Genomic DNA, 13945 nt, shown 5'->3' on the forward strand with positions numbered 1-13945 from the left:
GAGAAACACTGCATGAGCAAGACTCAGACCGCCACTGAGGATGAAGAGGGAGGGAGGAGAGCTAGGCGCTAGAGAATTTCAGGAGCTGGAAGCTGAAGGAGGTCAGAAAATAGACTCCCTCTAAGACTTCCAGACAGGAATGTTACACCTTGGTTTTAGCCCAGTGAATTCTGTTTCAGAGCTCCAGAAATGAAGACAAGAAATCTGTGTTGTTTTAAGACAAGGCATTTGAAAATTTGCATGAGCGAAAAGGAGAAAGCTGACTTTCTCAGGAAGTCTCCATAGCTCTGCTTCCCAGAATGAGGTCCTTTGGACCTCCCAGCTCAGGCCTTGCATTCTGGGCCCTAGGGACCTCTTGGCTGTCCTGTCCCAGTGCAAGGCCAGGGTGAGCTGACATCCCAGACATCTTGCTGAAAGCATGTGATTGGCTGTCAGCCAAAGAGCCTCCATATAGGAGGCCAAATTCCTTCTGAATGGAGTAAGGAGGTCTGTTTTAACCCAGAGGTAAAGAATTTTGGCTGGGTTATCCTAGTAAATTCTCAAGATGCCTGGCAGCTCCTGCTTTGGGGCATTCTCTCACTGATGAGAAAGTCTGGGTATCTGAATGGACACCACCCCTACACACACACACACACACACCACACCACACACAAAGACATACACCACACCACACACACACCACACAGCATTCATGCATGCATATCATATACATACCACACACACACCACACACATACACCACACACAGCATACACACATGCACACCACACACACCACAGACCCCTCACATATCGCACACACATACCACACACCACATGTACCCACAGACCATACACTCCACACCACACCACACACACCACATACCACACACCATACCACCACACATACCCACAGACCATATACTCCACACTACACCACACACACACACACACACACACACACACACACACACACACACACACTGGGGAGCCTTTGTTGGTAAACTGCATAATCCCTCAAGGTCTGCTAGGGCTGACTCCTCTCTCTGTGCATGGTTGTCTGCTGGTGCAGGTGAAGGAAGAGGGATGGGTTCTGGAAATGGAAAAGCAGGCACTGGCCTGCAGCCTCAGACCACCTCCCAGGAGTTTGTTCCAGTCACCCCATCCTGCAGATGAACAGAGTTGTCCAGGGTCAAGGTAGCAGATTCGCCTGGATCATTTCCTGTGTGACTTGGCAAAGAGAAAAATTGCCTATTAATTGTTAAGTGGAAAACTTAGCCTGTACTGGAAGAAAAATCCCAGAGGGTTGGTAGTGGGTGGGAGTCTTGACAGAATGGGGTAAATTCAGGGTCTGTGAAGTGGGGTCCCCTCTGGCCCATAACTCATTATTTATGCATACATTTCATTCTCTCTCTCTCTCTCTCTCTCTCTCTCTCTCTCTCTCTCTCTCTCTCTCTCTCTCCTCTCTCCCCTCTCTCGGGGGGGGGGGGTTTCCTAGGAGCCTCTGGCTGGCTCTTATTCCAGGGCCTTCCTGGCCAGCTGTCTGGGGTCTCCCCTATTTGGCCCGCGAGCCCAGGCTCTGAGCCTGGAGGGAGGAGCTTGGGGGAGGAGGGCGTCCCTAAGGAAGATGTGTGAGCTGGCTGAAGGCCTGGCGGGTGGGGAAAGCAGAGGGGTGGGGACCTGCGGTGGGCTGCGCCCCTTGGCTCTGACCCAGTCCACGCTCTGGCCTGCGGAGAGCAGAAGCTCCCAGCTCATTCACTGCCCTTCAGGAAAGGCAGAGAATAAAAGCTCTCTGACCCTCTTCTGCTTCAAAAAAAGCCCCTAGAGCTCGCGGGCAGCCTGCTGGCCGCTCCCTTCCCACGCCTGGACCATGCCCCGCTGCGTCCTCCGGCGCGGCCACAGGCGAGGACTTGCTATCTGCAGCTGAGAGCTAAAACTTTTTTGACTTTCCTTCTCCCCAACAACTGAACCATGCCATGTGCTCAGAGGAGCTGGCTGGCAAAGCTCTCGATGGTGGCTCAGCTTCTTAACTTTGGGGCTTTTGGCCATGGGAGACAAGCTCTGCCAGGCCCCGTTCGCTTCCCAGACCCGAGGCAAGGTTAGTGGCTTTTCTTTATTTGTTTTTCAAGCGGTGCTGGCAGGACAGTGGAACTTGGTCTGTCCTCTACCCCTTCCCCCGCCAGGCAGAGCTGAACTCTGTCTTCTGTCCCATCTAAGGAAAACTGGGCTGTAGGTTCACTCTCCGGCTTTCTTCTGACCTAGGACTTATGGATATTTGGATATTTCCCTACCCACTGAGAGATGACAGACACCAGAGACCCGAGAGCAAGCGAGCTCCCCGACCAGTCCCCCCCTACGCCCAACCTATCCCCTATCTCCCATTTTCAGCCCCCCCCCCCTGCAGATTCTGACATGGACATTTATTTTTATTAAAAAGATCCAGCTGGTCACAGGCAGTCATGGCAGTGTTTCCTCGATTTAAAACTCCGGATCTGGAAGGTAGAAATTTTATTCCGGTCCCCTGCTGAGCGAGCACAGTTGGCTGTGTTTTGGGTTTCCTGGAAAGATTTAGGGTGTTGTTTTTTCAAATGACACCTCTATTGGGGACAAAATTATGTCCTGGGGCCTCGTGGTTCTCTCTCCTGCTTTGAAAGCTTTTCTCTTTCTAAATTTTGTGATCACTCTGAAGATAATTTGCAGATTATTGTTATTATTGTTGTTGTTATTTTAAGCCTAATGCCCGGGGAAAAGTGGTGTTGTTGCTTCTGTTTTTTATTGAACTTAGAAGAGTTTGCTATCGAGAGAGGGCTTCTACGGTGGGTTCTGCGGAACGGCAGGGAATTGGGGGGCGGGCAGTGTCCGAGCACAGAGATTGCCTGTAAGCCCCTCCTATTACTCACGATGCTCTTCTGGAGTTCGGGTGCTACCATGCCTGGTTTGCAAATGGGGAAACTGGAACTTGAAGACTTTATGAGCTTCGTAAGAGTGGAACACGGTTTTGAAGCAGGTATCCTGACTTAAAGTCACGTAACCATGATGACGGCAATAGCAGGGATAACAGGCACACGCACGCACGCACGCACGCACACACGCACGCACTTGTCCGTGTTTAAGGTATTGCTAGCCAGTGTTTTCTGCCCACGTTGCAAAGTCAAATGCTGCTGGAGAATTCCTCTGTGGCGGGCTTAGAGAGCGGCCAGATGCAAATCACTCCCTCCCTTTGCTTTACTTGGAAGCCGGAGTGGGCAAACACTGGGGTTAGATGTCAATCAGCCCACACTTGCTTGTGTAAACCGTCCAGATACCATCTCAAGCCCCCAAGTTTAAAATAGCAGCTTTTGTTGTTCTTTGAAAACCAGGGCCTTTGTGAAAGGTCCCTGTTCTGGGGGAGCCCAAACACAGCCCGCCAGCACTTCCCAGGGCATGCGGAGATGATTTCCTTCAAAGACATTCTCCTGGGTTAGCGTCCAACTCTGCTTGCTTCGCATGTTTGTAAGGGAAAATTCATCTTGGTGTACAGCAGACACTGCTGGGCCTGTCTTGTTCTCTGGAAAGTGGGATATGACTCTTTTCCCTTGGTGACCTTTGGGGTATGCTGAGAATATTTGATGTTCAGAAGTAGCTCTAAAGTTCACTATGTGTATTAATGATGCAAATATATTTAGATTTTAAGAATGCTTTCAGTTTTTAAGAGCGTTGATCTTTTCATCAGTCTTCATTAATGCATTGATAAGTAATTAATTCTTTGGGCTAAGAAGAAATTTCCTAGTGGATTTTTATTAGAACTGAGGGGGAGAGGGAGGAGAGCAAGAGAGAAGAGGAGAAAGAGGAGGGGAGGGGAGGGAGGGGAAGGGGAGGAGAGAGGAGAGCAAGAAAGAAGAGAAAAGGAAGGGAGGGGAAGGGAGGAGAGCAATAGAGGAGGGAAGAAAGGGGAGAGGAGAGGAGGTGAGAGCAGAGGGAAAGAGGAGGGGAGGATAGTAATATAGGAGGGCAAAAAAGGAGAGGAGAGGAGGGGAGGGGAAGGGAGAGGAGAGGAGGGGAAGAGGAGAGGAAAGGAGAAAAGTAGAGAGGAGAGAGAGGAGGGGTGAGAGCAAGAGAGGAGTAAGGACAAGACATTCTAAAGCTTCCTGGGACTAGACCTGGATTTGACCCCAGATGACCTTCTATTTCTACTCTGTCAGGATTTTTGAGTTGCACCCAAATTCCAAATATTCAAAGCTGCAAACCCAGAGATCATCCCACCCATCCTTACTTTTACAAAGTGATTGTGTTTGCATGTAGGTAGTGAACACTGATGAAATACTCTTTAGCTAGGGCATTGAAGAGAGTCATGGAGCAGCTGGAAAGGGGTCTACACACTAGTTAACCTTGCTTGTTCTTTCTAGTTCTCAGGTTTGCACAGAATCCCAGTTTCAGTTCTGGGCTGGGCTATAGTTGGGTCCCAGGGCACTTGCTTAGCGCCAGACCCTAAGTCCCATCTCCAGCACCACAAAGATGTAAATATGTGAAGGTTTTGGTCCGCAGAAAAAGTATGGTGATGAATCTAATCCTTCCCAGGACAGATCAGGCTAATTCTGTAGAACCCCTTCCTACATCAGGTAGTTGGTGAAAGGATGTGTTACACCTCTCTAGACTTTCTTTTTTTTAATTTTTATTTATTTATTAAAGATTTCTGACTCTTCCCCGCCACTGCCTCCCATTTCCCTCCCCCTCCCCCAATCAAGTCCCCCTCCCTCGTTAGCCCAAAGAGCAATCAGGGTTCCCTGCCCTGTGGGAAGTCCAAGGACCACCCACCTCCATCCAGGTCTATCTTGATTTACAACCAAACAGCGAAAAGAATAAGATTCCTGGCTTTGCATACAACATGCTTCCTCTCCTCTATAGCCAGCATTGGTCTCTGGATTTAGCTTTCCCTGTACAGATGCTTCCTGACAAGTGATGTGGTTACTTGCTAAAAGCCCATCAGCAGCTGCAAACACTGTTGTCGGAGATACCCCCTAACACACTCAGCTTACACCACACCACATCTTAGTGCACTGTTCTGCAGAGCCCGGTGGTCACTTTTGTGGCTGTGTGGCCCAATGCCTTCTTCATCTCACTTCTGCTTCCCGGCATTGCAAGAGTAACACACCCAACACCTCTAATCCAAGAAAAGAGCAGAATGCAAAGTTAATCGCTGCTCTTGGGACATTATAGAGTGAGACCAGAACTCAGGCCACTGTAGTTCCAAAGCCACCTATGCTGTCTACAAGGCACTGGTAAACTTCTGTGTTCCGTTTTGCACTTGGTGACTCTGTGATAGCTATAGGACAAGCACTTTATCTCATTTCAGAGATGGGCTCTGGCTACACAGGCTCATAGAAGATCATGAGGGAAGTCTAATCTTCCATTTCTCCTAATTGGAAACAAATCTATTAGAAGAAAATTATTCTAGCATTTTTTTATTGTAAGAAGAGATTTCACAATTATGTCATTTTGTGGTATTTATAATAAATTATCTGGTCAGTAGATAATTATTAAATGGTTAGGAAGCAAAGCCAAACTTTTTTTTTTTTAGAAAAAAAGCCAATTTTATTGACTTCTATAATAAAATGGTTGCACAGTGAGAACAACCTGTGGCAGATTATTATGGAAATAAACCTCTATGTTAGTAACAACTTAACAACTCTTAAATAAAAAGTCTACAAAATTTAACTACTACTACTAGAAATAATTAATAACAAATATAGATGCTCCCTCTTTGGCAGAAGTCACGCCAAAATTAGAGTTATACAGAAAAGGTGAGCATGGCTGCTGAGCAGAGTCAATGACCTGACTCATGGGTTAGTCCTGCAACCATAACATAGAGATCTTACTGGAGCATGGGAACAGATCACCAGTCTCTCATCCTCCGCTCTTCTTCTTAAGACAAAGGCCAATGATGGCCTGGTGTTTTGTCCTTTCAAAATGCTGTGTACCCACAGTTGCTCCTAGAACTTCTCATGAAGTTTCTTTTCTACAGGTTTCAAGTAATTAAAACCTGTGGTTTAGGTTTTCAAATATAGTTTCCATCCAGGCTTCTCATTTGTTTCCACAAATGCCGAGGTAGCCTTTTGTATAGTTTTCCTGTCTCAGCCCCTTGTCCTTCTCCCAGGCTTAAGGATGCCAAGTGGACATTGGGTTGTCTGTAGTGGAACCTCCGGAGGCAGTCAGGACAGAACACAGAAGTGAGCTCTGAGTTCAGTTTTCCCAGGTGTGACTGAAACCTCTCTTTCTGTCTGAGATCAGAATAGAAGCCAAGAAAAATGAGTTGGTTTATTTTCTGTTTATATCGCGTACACCTGAGGCGGCTGACATATGCGGAAAAGAGTTTATCTAACTCTAGCAAAGTCACTTAAGGTTTACAGAGAAACCCACAGGATTGCAGGTCTCTTCCTCCCCAGTGCTCGGATTGGTAGTGGACATCCCCACCCCTGCGGCTTTACTCAGCTGCTGGAGTCTGAACTCGGATTTTCACACACTTTACTGAGCTATCTCCGTAGCGTCCCTCCTCAAGAGAACTTCTCTTGAGAAAATTAGTCCGAGTCTTTAGAGTAACCATGTCTGAGCACTCACCCCGCAGAATAAGACCTTTATTGCCCGTGTTGTTCCTCCGGTGCTCCAGCCTCTGTTGAAGTAACCTTAATTAAGGGCAGGGCGGGAAGGCTGCAGAAGGAAACTATGGCTCCACCGCTGTAGCTGACTGCTCTGCTCTTAACTCGGGTCTGAGTGTGGAGGGGCAGGAAGTGCCCATCCTGGGGTTGGTCCAGACATTTCTGGAGGAGTGAATGGGAAGGAAATGTGTGAGGGGCTAGTTGCTTATACTCCCCAGTTCACAGAACACCATTGTCTTCAGTTCATTGATAACTTTTGTTTTTTTTAGTTATTGATGTTTTTTTGTCATAATTCCCCATGGAAACCCTTTCAAATGAGTTCCATATGTAGTTTTTTGTTTGCATGTGTTTTGGAAAACTTAATTGTATGTATGTGTGTGTGTGTAGGTGTGTATGTTTTCCAGTAATACCAGTAGTCCTGTTTGCATTTTTCTTCTTATTTTTCATTAAACATTGCTTATTAGATTATTATTAAATTCTTCTCATTAAACACTCTTTATAAGATTTATCCCTTTGTGGTTTGTGCCTAAATGTTGCAGTTATAACAGGCATGGATATTTTATGTTTAATAAGATTCTTTGTTAGTGCCTGAGAGTGGACACTGTCCTCTGCCCCATATTTCACTGAAGCCTGAGAAGAATGGGTCAAAAAAAATTAGGATTGAAGGAAGTTGCTTACGAGGAAAAGCACCTTCTTGTCTTCCCTTAAGTCCAGTTCCTTCAAAGACCATCATCATGAATTTTTACTGATTTATGACATATACATATATATATATGACATACAGCCTGTGACTACATACAACCCATGACAACTTACAGCCTGTGATGACATACAGCCCATGACGACATACATCTTGTGACGACATAAATCCTACGATGACATATAGTCATGATGACATACAGCCTGTAATGACACACAACCTATGAGAACATACAATTTAGGATGACATACAGCCCATGATGGCATACAGCCAATGATTATATACAGCCTGTAATGACATACAACCCAGGATGACATACAGGCCATGATGGCATACAGCCAATGATGACATACATCCTGTGACAACATAAAGCCTATGGTGACATACAATCATGATGACATACAACCTGTAATGACACACAACCTATGAGAACATACAGCCCATGATGGCATTCAGCCTGTGGTGATGGCATACAGCCTGTGATGCTGAGATTCTGCCACTGAAAGTATCAGGAATATGTAATATTGTAAAGAAAAGGCATTGTGAAGTAAAGCCATCCTGGGAAGTACAAACATGAGCCCTCAGTAGAAAGAGCTAGAACTTCAGTTGTCTGGGGATGTTAGGAGAATGGAACTCTGGTTTTCTGCTGTCTTTTGAGGGGGAGGTCTCACTGTTTAATTCAGATTGGACTCAAATTCTTGATCTTTTGTTGTAGCCTCTGCAGTGCCACCATGCCTAGTACTTTGAATTTTACCCTTTTATCTTGAAGCATAGGTGAGATTCTGACAGAATGCAAAGACTCTAATTGTGAGAATTCTGTGAGCAATGTAGTGCATACTAGAAAGTATCTGGTAGATACCCCCCCTTCTCTCCCCCTTTCCTCCCCTCCCCTTCTTTTCCCTTTCCCCCCTCCCCTTCTTTCAATGATTCCCTGGTTCCTATTTTCTTGCCCTCTCCATCTCCTCTCTTTCTTCCCCTCCTTCTTTTGCAGAAGGTCAAATTTGGGTGAGTCAAAATGAGTATTCTGGTGCATTGCAGGACCACCTGTCCCCATTAGAATCCCTGTACATCTTGGTACTTTATGTTCTTAACTAACAATGGATCTAATTAGTAACGAATTGTCCTTCTGGGTTTTAGAGTAAGTAAACCAAACCTCCAATGACTCAGCAAAATGCATTTCCAGAGCAGCAGTTTTCATCGTTTGAGCCAATGCCTTAGTTTCAAAAATGTGTCCTCATCATTTTTAATGAGTGTATTTCAAATCCCAAGCCCACTTAAGTACCCTGCTACATTGTGGGTCACTCTGATGCTGTCATAGGTGTGAGGTTTTGTTGAGGTAAACACGGACCATGTATGTTGAGTTCGCCGTGTGGTTAGACTTTTTTCCCCTTATAGCCTGATATAGGAAGACATTCTTGAGGACTGAAGCACCATGCCATAAACTGGAGATCTGTAGTTCATATTAGTGGATCCCACCCTGGCAATGTCCTCTTTGGCATACTGATCCCGCTTCTTTCCTTGCAGTATTCCTCATGAATTAAATCTCATCTTCAGTGGACTGTGATAGAATAGCTGGTACCCAGAGGTCTACTGTAGGCCAGCTCAGACAGACTGCTGCACACCATTGAAGACAGATGCTGTGCACATGTTCATTGCTCAGAGGGCTGCACGGGGACAGTGTTAATGTGGGGGAAAACATTCTCTGAGCTTTAAGTCAGTGGTAGTTTTGCAATCAGCAAGCGGCAGCAATCTCAGTCCCAAATGGGAGTGGGTTTGCCTTGCTTGTCGTACTCAGTTTGGATCTCTGAATTTTATTCTGTTTTCGTCTCCTACAGAACATTTTATCAAGGCCCTGCCAGAATACCACATGGTGGGACCAGTCCAAGTAGACGCCAGCGGGCATTTTCTGTCTTATGGACTGCACCATCCCGTCACCAGCGGCAGGAGAAAGAGAGCCGCGGGTGGCTCTGAGGACCAGGTGTACTATAGAATTTCACACGAAGAAAAGGACCTGTTTTTCAATTTGACAGTCAACAGGGAGTTTATGTCCAATGGCTACGTTGTGGAGAGGCGATACGGGAACCTTTCTCAGGTTATGACGGTGACTTCCTCGGGCTCACCCTGCCATCTCAGGGGCACAGTTCTGCAGCAGGGCACCACCATCGGGACAGCAGCCCTCAGTGCCTGCCAAGGACTGGTGAGTACCCCCCCCCCCCGTTATGTCCCCTTTCTGCTCTATATCTTAGCCTGTAAACCCTATATTAACAGGTTCACAGGGGACTGGTCATACGCCAATTGTGCCCTGTGGTCCGGGCAATCCTGGCTTCCAAAGGAATTGAAAGAATGTAGACAGTGATTAAATATAATCAATTTTGAGGAGCAAAGAATAAAGGTAGGAGGGATAGTGATTCTAAGAAGGCAGAGAGAGAACAGCTTGGAACAAAGCTGGAAAATCTGCAGGGGAGTTTGAGTCCCTCTTTCCTCCCTGGGGCAGCCCTAAAGGTCACCTGCTGATTGACTTTCTGTTTTGCCTTGAATTAGGAAACTCTGATTTGGACTGAGGAAGAATGTTGCCAATACTGACTGTGGCTGTTAGGTTGTAACAGTTGAGGATTTGCACTTGGTCCTCAGTCTTCCTGGAGGACCCTGAACTGTCAGGAGATTTTGTTGGTCTTGTGTTTCTTTTGTTTCCTTTTCTTTTTCCATCTGTAAAACAGAGGCAATGAGAAAATAGGCTCAGAGAAGGGTTGAATACAATGTGGCCATCTGTTGTTTGAATAAAGTTTTACTGAAACACATTTGTATACAGGCGGCACAGCAGAACTGAGCGGCTCAGATGGAGTCTGCTTATGGCTCTGAAATCTGAAAACGCTCTCAGGCTTCCATGGAAGAAGTCCCCTGACTGTTGCTGTGATGTGTGCTAGGGATTAAGGGCATTAATCCACAGCTAAGCCTCAGGGGGTGTTTAGTACATAACCATATTTAATGAATGTCATCTCCCTCCTCTTTTCTTTTAACATTTCTAAAATGTATGGCCCTTGATGTGGCTTGTGTGAAGTCCTTCTCCCTCCCACCTTTCTTTTCCTTTCTTTTTTCTTTTCCTTTCTTTCTTTCTTTCTTTCTTTCTTTCTTTCTTTCTTTCTTTCTTTCTTTTTTCTTTTTCAGCAAACACGTGAGGAAGCTTAGACATGACTAGTTTTCTTGTACTGGTTAATGTCAGTGTACATTTCCACTACTATACACCGCCTCTCAAAGTGTAACAACATTTGCTTTTCAAAGTTTTCACCCATGTTTATGCATTGGTGAAGCTGTGGGTTGCATGGTGGAATACTTGACTAGCGTCTTTGAAGACTCTAGTTCAGTCTCTAACAGTGGTAGACAAAAGCGAGAAAGTAAAAGATTGATTCCTCCACCCTTTACTTCTAGTAGACTCCACAGGGACAGCTCTTCAGCTACTGCATGGGAAAAGGCTTAGGAGCTAGGCTGAGGTTTGCTGAGGTTCCGCTCAAGTTGAAAGGAGGGGCCACCTGCCCTCACAGTATAAGCCTGGCTGACTACCTGTGCTGGTCATCAGAACCTGGGCTGTCGGTAGATCCTCCTGCCCCTCCTCTCCCCCCTCTTTCCCCCCTCCTCTTCTTTTGGAGATGATGATAAACCAGGTTCAGAGCAGAGAATGGCACACTGTCGTGACCTGCTATGTCCTGAAGCTTCTTCATAAAGGAAGATGTTTCAGAAACCTGAGGGTTATGGTTGCTCTGAGGCTTGCCAGACAAAGTCACTCGGACATCACCATTCTTGCAGAAAGCATTTGTATTGTCTTCCCTCACTGTCCTTCCCTGAGAATTCCCAATCTGCATGGCTTAGAATGCTCTATCTGCATGGTTTGGCCAAGCAACATGCCAACTAACCAATACACCACAGATTTGCTTGCTTGAGATGTATCACAAACCTGGTCTCTGGGACGTCTGAGAAGCCTGGCCTGGAATATTTGTTCTGAGCCCTGGATCCGCATTAGGATCGCCTGAGAGGTCTTATGATCTGAATGAAAATGTCACAACACACCCCATTTCTTTGTGTGCTAACCAAATATTAATGAAGTGTGTGTCCGTTGCCTGGTATCTTATGTCTGAGGTGCTGAGATTTAATTGGTCTGAGAGTGGAGCCAGGCACCTCTCTTCCTTAAGCTTCCCAGGTGAATGTAGCCAATCAATGTTACCAGGAAGAGGGGTCTAATTAGCGACTGGCCAGCAACACAGCAGGTGTTCTCTCTGGGGATCCTAACAGGCAGCCCCCGGCCAGGAAGTTCTCTTTTCAAGGGAAATTGCTTAGGAGCCTTACTTTTTTTGCCTTAGGGATAGAATGCTAGGATCTCTTCACCTTCCAAGCGTTCAAGGAGCAGCGAATAAATACTACCACCAGGCATTTTCAGAATCAGATTTCAGAGTCATACTAAATACAGGAAGCCACAGGGGTAGTCAAGATAACAAAAATTTTAACTCTTAGAGCCAAGTCATCTGGATCATTTTGTTAGAAATACTTCAATGGCATTGTGTGTGTATGTGTTCTCACATATGATTTAGCAATTCCAGGTGACATAAAATGGTACCAAAAGCCAAATAAGTTTTTCCATTTGGTAAGCTCATAGCTGCCTGCTGTTAAGTTTGTTAGCTAGTGTACCAAAATGGTCAATGTCTACTTAGAGTGGTCCTGGTCAGAAGTTGGTGGATGGACTTGCATCTGACTTTGCTTGACCACATGCCTGGAATCTGACCTTTGGAACGTTTATGCTCTCTTTCACTCAGGCATGACCTCACCCCGAGAGCATTTGGGAAGCCTTTTGGAGGAATGGCACACACACTTTCATGGTGTGCTGGTTAGTTTTCTTCAACTTGACACAAACTAAGGGTCCAAGGGAAGGCAGAACCTCAATGACAGAATTGCTCCCATCAGACTGGCCTATGGGAATTTCTGTGAGGGCATTTTCTTGATTGTTGATTACTGGAGGGCAGGCAGGTCCGGTTCACTGCTGGTGATGTCACCTCTGGATAGGAAGTCAGAGCAATCCATTAAGTATTGTTTTACCATGGTCTCTGTGTCTGTTACTGAAGCATGCCTTCAGGATCTTGATTACTGTCCTGGCTTCCCCTGATGACAGCCGGTGATGTGGGAAACCATTTCTTCTCCAAGTTGATTTCTGTCATTGTTTTATCATAGTAACGGAAACTGAATGCGGAAACCGGAACATCTACTTCTCACTTCCAGGGCTCAGTGATCATGTATTCTTTGCTCAGATGTGGTTTTTTCTGGTCTTTTCTTCTTCTTCTTAAAAGTTGTCTATGAGGTTTCCTAATCTGCTCTGGAGCAGGGCTAAATAGTTTCAAAGTGAAGATCCATGGGAAACGGCTACTACAAAGCTGTGGAACAGCTTTCTTCAATTAACACCCTCTCGCATAGCTCAGGTCCGCATCACCATGGAGCTCCCTCCAGACTGGGTAACCCCATCCTCCGCTGCGTAGTACCTGTCTAGCATGCTCATCATCCCATCTCCACAAGATGTTCATACATTTGAAATGGTGGAGTTTGTTTCGTTTGAAAGCCTCGTGGATTTGTTCTCATCTAAGCTGTCTGATGGAGATAGCGAAGCCTTCAATGAGTTACATTCTGGTTGCAGCCTCAGAAAGAGTTAGAATCCCAGTGGGTATGGTCTGGGGTTTGCTACTGGTAGAGGCCTTAAGGGATTGGTTCCAAGTGAGTCTGTTGTATTTCAGTTTATATTTATGCACTGGACGGGTAGTACAAAAGTTAGACTCCATACTCCCACCCCTCACAGAGCCAGGCTTGTGATTTTATGGGTACTCTACTTCTACCAATACCTTTGTTTAGTCACCTTCTTTACTGAGTATCCTGGTCAGTAAACACTTTTTTTTTTCTTGGTCCCAGGCTTTCTTACACACTGTCTTTTTAAAATGAATGCTGGTCTTGGCTTGCCAACTCTTACCTGGATACCAGCCCTTGCTGAGGAAGAGATGATTGTGGGTCTACTTAGGGCCACCCAGCCGTGACTTCCATTTGGTTCTGGCCTTCTGCTTTCTTTTCTCTTTAGGAACACTGGGAGTTGCTTTCCCGTTTAGATTCAAATGTGTACTAAAATTGGAATCCATTATTTTCCTAGTCTTTTTTTTTCAGTCAAAATTTTAATATCGAGTTAGTTGTAGATCCTTTGTAGTTGCAAGAATACAGGGGAAAACCGCCATGTACCCTTTTCCCATTTTCCTCTAATGGCCACAGTCTTGCAGAATCACTGTATGATAACAACCAGAATTTTGACATTGGTGCAGTCAACATGTCAAGCATGTCCATCATAAGAATTCCCTCAGTCCCTTGTAGCTGCAACCATTTTTCCTGCCTTATTAAGTCAGTCCCCCTTTGCCCTCCTCCTCCCAACCCTCCCATGTGCCCTTTGATGTTTACATTAAGTTCAGTATTCCCTCCAATTCTTTTTAGTGTGATATATGATACTTAAGCGGAGATTCCTTCCCCTTCCTTCTCCCTCCTTTCCTGTCCACCTCCCCTTTTTGTTCTTCCCCCTTTCCTCTCTCGCAGGCTTCCCCCCCCCCCCCCCCCCCCCCCCCCCCC

General features: G+C 45.9%; 1 protein-coding gene across 3 annotated transcripts in view; it reads left to right on the top strand.

Annotated features, from left to right (window-relative positions):
• The first annotated feature begins 1680 nt into the window (after positions 1–1680).
• The window catches only part of Adamts12 (ADAM metallopeptidase with thrombospondin type 1 motif 12), a 220100-nt gene continuing 207835 nt past the window's right edge, over positions 1681–13945 (top strand). For all 3 annotated transcript variants that reach the window (XR_007591168.1, XM_050139036.1, XM_050139037.1), the window contains exons 1-2: positions 1681–2075; positions 9145–9506. Coding sequence is in view for 2 of the 3 variants with exons in the window: in XM_050139036.1 (XP_049994993.1) it covers positions 1949–2075; positions 9145–9506 (489 nt within the window). In the remaining variant the exon portion in view is untranslated. The remainder of the gene's footprint in view (positions 2076–9144; positions 9507–13945) is intronic.

Source organism: Alexandromys fortis, unplaced genomic scaffold (assembly GCF_014885135.2).
Source record: "Alexandromys fortis isolate MF-2015 unplaced genomic scaffold, M_Fortis_MF-2015_v1.1 scaffold_37, whole genome shotgun sequence".
NCBI classification, from domain to species: Eukaryota; Metazoa; Chordata; class Mammalia; order Rodentia; family Cricetidae; genus Alexandromys; species Alexandromys fortis.